The sequence below is a fragment of the Zingiber officinale genome, chromosome 6B, assembly GCF_018446385.1.
Source record: "Zingiber officinale cultivar Zhangliang chromosome 6B, Zo_v1.1, whole genome shotgun sequence".
NCBI lineage: Eukaryota > Viridiplantae > Streptophyta > Magnoliopsida > Zingiberales > Zingiberaceae > Zingiber > Zingiber officinale.
The window spans coordinates 45,509,098-45,515,097 of record NC_055996.1 but is presented as its reverse complement, the minus strand read 5'-3'; the positions used below and the strand labels follow the sequence as shown (position 1 = coordinate 45,515,097).

Genomic DNA, 6,000 nt, shown 5'->3' with positions numbered 1-6,000 from the left:
TTCCCAAAGGATTTTCTCTTTCTCATAGTTATGTAAAAATATAATAATGTTTGCGTCAAATGTCTTTCATAGTCGGCCTGCGAAGAGAATACAATACAAGATGATAAATTATGTATTCAACTAATTTCTGAGTGGGAGGATTATTTACCATAGTCACCGCTCAAATCGTTGCTCATTAGTTATGTGCCACAGCTACAATTTTTTTTCGCTTTCTTACAAAGAAACCACGCATTGGATCGTGTGGCGAGCAAGACATGAATCGATTCATTGCTTTGGTTGTGCTCTATGCTTCCTCCTTTTAACGTGCCCTTCTTGGCGACAAGGTTTCTTTCGCCGCCTCCTCCCTCTTATCTCCTACTCCCTTCGTCAACTCCAAATCGTGTGGCTCTCACTCCAAACCCCCCTCTCCCTCCGCCGCGGTGGCTCCCATCGCATCCACTTCCTCCTCCGCCGTCGTTCCTAGTTGTCGCCGTCCCCTTTCCTACCTTTCGCAGCGCTGCTATGACCGCCCTGCAGGCCTCCCTTCTCTTCCGGCCCCTTCCCTCTCTCCCCCTCTCTCGCCCTCCCGAGCGGCTCCACCCCCGATCCTCCCTCCGCCGCTCCGCCGCCGTCTCGATCCGCTCTCACCGCCGCCTCGCGCATGCTCTCGCTCTCCGCGCATTGTCTCCCGAGAGTGCTGAATCGGAGCTTGAATCCACCTCCCCCTCTACAGATCGAAGCTTTGATCTTTCTCAAGAGATTGGTGGAGACAATTCGAGGAGGGAGCCAGTTGAGGCTGTTCTAGAGGGAGAGGTTGAAAATGGCGCTGCTCCCGTTGAAGACCCGTCGAACGGTAAGATGAGGATTGAGAATAAATTGCCTCTTGTGGTTTTCTTGATGAGAGTCCTGGCTTCGGCCAGGAAAGGCTTCGATGCCTTGGTGATGTCGGAATGGCTGAGCTGGTGGCCCTTTTGGAGGCGGGAGCAGAGGTTGGAGCGCCTGATTGCAGATGCTGATGCGAATCCCAAGGATCCCTCCAAGCAGAGTGCCCTCCTTGCGGAGCTCAATAAGCATAGGTTCTGCTGCGGCAACCCTTTGCTACATATCCAATCTTTTTCCCGTGAGAATTACTTTATTTGTTGTTAGGTCATCGCCCATAAAATTTTTGCTGCTAATAGAATCCTAACAGAACTTCTATGTCAAATGATGATGTTATGTTCCCAATTTGTACTTAAAAACTACCAGTCCTTTTACCCCCATAACATCACTTTGTTGTTGATCTAAATAGTTGACTGACTGTGTAAATCAACAACATGATTTCTCCTGCTATTTTGATATAATTCTTATTTTAAGCATCGATCTTCAAACTAGACTTGTTTGAGGGGGTGATCATATGTGCTGTCCTGATGAAATTTTCATTTGAGGAATGAATTGTCTTGGCTTTGTATTCTAACATATATTACATGACACTTCGTGATGTTATCTACGCTCATCTTCTGTTATAAATATTGTGCATGGAAGGATTATGTCTATTGGCTCCCTATGTAGTTAAGACTCATTTAGCATGGTGTGCATTATTACCATTTGTACTTAGTGGCTGAGGAGAGTGCTAAGTGCATATACAATCTCAGTCTTCTTTGGATTTGTTTATTAACTCATGCAATTTAAGGCTTGTTTTGCATCACATGCATTAGCATCATGCTATACTAAGTTGCAGAGGACAGTGCAAGTACATAAACAATCCCATGGTTTTCTTCTTGATCCAATGCTAAACTACCTGACATCTTTTTGGCAGTCCTGAGTCGGTCATCAAACGTTTTGAACAAAGAAGTCATGCAGTAGATAGCAGAGGAGTTGTGGAATATCTTCGAGCTCTCGTTGTAACTAATGCTCTTTTAGATTATCTTCCGGATGAGAGTTTAGGGAAACCATCTAGTCTTCCTACACTGGTATGAATAACTTCACTTTTTATTTTATTTCCTGATTACATATATATGCATAGTCAGAGATGGGTCTATCTCTTGCAATAAGAGTGACATTGACTAGCTAGTCAATTAGGGTTGGGTTATTTACACTAGTTGAATTAAGTAGAGCCTTATTCGTCTCGACTAATTTTATGGTTCTTAATTTCTCATTGAACTCGTTCGATCACTAAAATATCTAGATCTCTTAAATCAGTATATTTAAAACAATTAGTAAATCCTATAGTTGTAGAAGTTGAATTAATTAGAGCCTTGTTTGTCCTGGTTATTTGAAAGCAATTTTATGCTTCTTACCTTCTCATTGAACTCTATAAAGACTATATAATTAATGAAAATTTACCCTATCATTCATTCAACTTTACAAAATACCTAAAAGTTGCATCCAACTTTGATATTATCAAAGGGTGCTTTGTTACACAAAATGTTCCTATGCCCTCTGCACGCCCAAGCTAAAGTGCCAAACTAATTTTTGCTTGCTTGAACAAATTGAACCATCTATGTTTTTTTTCCAAGAGACTGAACCCTTTAAGACCATCAAACACTTTTTTTGCCAATAGTTCTTGATGACCCTAAATAGCTTAGGTTTCTTCTAGATTACCATTGTCGCACTATTTGTAGTCCTCTAAATCCATCTATATTTTTCTTCGTCTTCTAGATTTGGAGCCCTTTAGAGCTATTAAACACTTTTTGATGACCCTTGGTCATCTGGTTGGCTTTAAAAGTGTCAGATTCGTATCAAATGAACACAATTATACTTCTAGTGAACCTTGAGCCCCTTTATATCTTTGTTTTTAAATTTTAATCCCTTTAATGCCATTAAATATCTTTTGGCTAAAAGTGTTTGAGGACCCTAAAGTACTCTGATTTCTTCTAAATTAACACTAAAGCACTCTTGGTAGTCCCTTAAGTTCATTTATGTTTTTTTTAGAATTGGAGCCCTTTATGGCCATCAAACACTTTTTGTCACTTTTAAGCAAAAATAGTTGATGATTTTAAATAGCTCATATTAGTTTTAATTCTGCACCCTATCAAATACTTTTTAACAAAAGTGTTTGAGGACATTTGGTCAAAAGTGTTGGGTGTCCCTAAAGAGCTTCCAATCTGGAAAAAAATAATATGAATGAGTTCAAGAGACCACAAGGAGTGCAACAATGCAAATTTGAATTAAATTCAAACTCTTTAAGGTCATTTACACTTTTGCTTAAAAGTGGCCAAAAAGTGCTTGATGGGCTCCAAATTTAGAAAAGAAGTCAGGGGAACACTGGGAGAGCTATGATGTTAATTTGGAAGAAATTTCCTTTAGGGCCATCAAAGACTTTTAGTCAAAGGTACTTGATGACTCTAAAGAGCTCAAAGTTTGAGAACAAGAACATGAAGAGATTTAGGGGTCACTAGGACTTAACATGGTGTATTAATCTAAGATCTTTAGAGCTACCAAACACTTTTGGCCAAGGACCATTAAGCATGGCCCTAAAGGACTCTGAATCTAGAAAAAAGAATATGGATAAACTCAAAGGGCTACTGAGAGTGTTACAATACTAATTTGGAAGAAATGCAAACCCTTTAGGGCCATCAAACATGAATAGACTTAGAAGACTCAGTAGGTCACTAGGAGTGTAATTGTGCTCATTTGACATGAAGTGCTGAGACCTTTAGAACCACCAATGACTATTGGACAAGGACTATCAAATATTTTTGGCAAAAATTATTCAAAATTAAAATGAACATGGATAAAGTCAAGAGACCACTGTTTCAACAATGCAAATTTGATGAAGATCAAACCTTTTTAGGACCATCAAACACTTTTGGCTCTAAAGAGCTCAAAATTTGAAAACAAGAATATGATGAGACTAAGGGGATCACTAGTAGTATAATCGTGTTCATTTGATACAAATTTGATACTTTTATGACAACCAAACACTTTTGTCCACTTTTAGCAAAAAGTACTTGATAGTCCTAAAAGATTCTAAATCTAGAAAAAAGAATATGGCTGGACTCAAGAGATCACCACGGAGTGTTGGAGTTCTAATTTGAAAGAAATTTGAGCTCTTTTCGGCCATCAAGCACTTTTGGCCAATAGTGCTTGATGGCCCTAAAGGGCTTGAAATTTGGAAATAAGTTATAGTTGATAAGTAAAAAAAAAAACAGTTTGGTGCATGAAGCTCCCACATTGCGGGGTCTATTGTACGCAGCCTTATTTTGAATAGTCGATAAATAATAAACACATAATAATAATGAAACATTTCACACATTACATGTTAACCAAAATAAAATGATGATAAATTTAACAATGAATGAGAAAAAGAGATAAGAGAAGAGGGATAAAAACACACACAATGAATGAGAAAAAAAAGAGAAAAGAGGGCAAAAAACACACCTATGGAAAAGAAGGAAGAAAAGATACTTAAAAAAATGATAAAAATCGGTGCAGACTGCCATAGTGCCGATGTTAGTTGAAAAAAGAGTGGTAGAAGTCAGATGAGTTGGGGATGACCGGCATTACTTTCTAGGTGGAGGGCCGTATAACAAGGACTGCCTAGCAAGGTGAAATGGTTACTTACTGAAACTGCCTAGGTGTCCACTTTTTAAAACAATGCTCCTAATTTCTCTTGAATAACAATGTTTTGATTTTATCTTTTTTAGTAATTCTACACATCCATCTTGGCTTTCTCTTCTTATTACATTTTGGTTATTTATTTGATATTACCTACTTGCATAATTCTTTGAACATTAACAGGTAATTTATCTGTGTTTTAAGGTAACTGTATTTTTCTATTTTAAAATTATTAATAGAAAGCTAGAAATTCCTTAAGTGTAGTGATAACCTCTAGCAACAGTGTCTTGTCACATCCTTTTACTAAGTTCATGTAATGCCTAAGGTCTACTATGTGTTCCACACGTCTCATGATGTTCTAATGGGAATTCAGCATTGGTGGTGACTGCTTCATCATATTTTAATTGTTTGGAAATTATTAATGTATGTGATAAGGCAATGGGAGTATTCAGAGATTGCATTTTACCTATTGCTTCTAATGGAATGATCTTTGTTTCTGTATGCTATAACGGGTATCTCTGATTATAACAATTTTGTTAGTAGTTGCAAGAGTTGAAGCAACGTGCATCAGGAAATGAGGATGAGCCATTTTTGAATCCTGGAGTATCAGAGAAGCAACCGCTACATGTGGTTATGGTAAATATCCTTACAACTTATTGTTATCATTAAAACTTTATTCTTTTATCCAACGGTTTGCTAAATATCCTATACGGTGAATTTCATCTTCATGTTTGATGTTTTACTTCACAGGTTGACCCTAAAGCATCTCACAGATCATCGCGGTTTGCCCAAGAACTCCTCTCAACTATCTTATTTACCATTGCTATTGGCTTCATGTGGTGTGTATTTCATCTATTTCCCCTTTAACTTGTTCTTGATTATCTTAATCCTTAAGTTGCGTCATATTCATCTCACCTTGACCTTGTCAAAATTTCATTGCGGCTTTAGACCCGAATAACTAGTCATACAAATACATGAAGTTATTTCTTAATTTTTTTTATCGAAGTCCATAAAAGATATGTAACTTATAAATTTTTATAATCTTAAACTATTCATAATATGCTAAAAATAAGAAAATAATATAAGTTTCATGTATTAGATAAAGGTTTAATCTAATTTATAAGAACAACAATATTGTTAGTTGAGCTCAATAAAATGCTCGAGCTCTATCAATTTTTTAATAAGAAGCTTGAATAGGCTCGATAAGTAAATAAACAAACTTGAACACAACTAAGCTCGACTCAGATAAGTTTGTGTACACCTCTATATGCACATATGTGGATTAATAATGAATAATAGTTGGAAATGGCATTCACTAACTTCTAAAATCATGTAGAAATAAGATTTTTCAATAAACTTTTAAGCTCTATATATTAGCGACTCAAATTTTGTTCATTTTTTTGCACACTTGTAATAGTTCATTGAAAAGGGTGTCCTGTTTGGAGGGCCAAACTGGAGGGGAGGAGAAATGAAAGAATAAGAAAG

The 6,000-nt window shown here is 37.0% G+C and overlaps 1 protein-coding gene across 1 annotated transcript in view; it reads left to right on the top strand.

The window, feature by feature from the left end:
- Positions 1-233: 233 nt before the first annotated feature.
- The window catches only part of LOC121992389 (ATP-dependent zinc metalloprotease FTSH 9, chloroplastic/mitochondrial-like), a 28,046-nt gene continuing 22,279 nt past the window's right edge, over positions 234-6,000 (top strand). The window contains exons 1-4 of the mRNA XM_042546719.1: positions 234-1,055; positions 1,775-1,928; positions 5,059-5,151; positions 5,266-5,354. Of these exons, the coding sequence (XP_042402653.1) occupies positions 286-1,055; positions 1,775-1,928; positions 5,059-5,151; positions 5,266-5,354 (1,106 nt within the window). The 5' untranslated portion in view covers positions 234-285. The remainder of the gene's footprint in view (positions 1,056-1,774; positions 1,929-5,058; positions 5,152-5,265; positions 5,355-6,000) is intronic.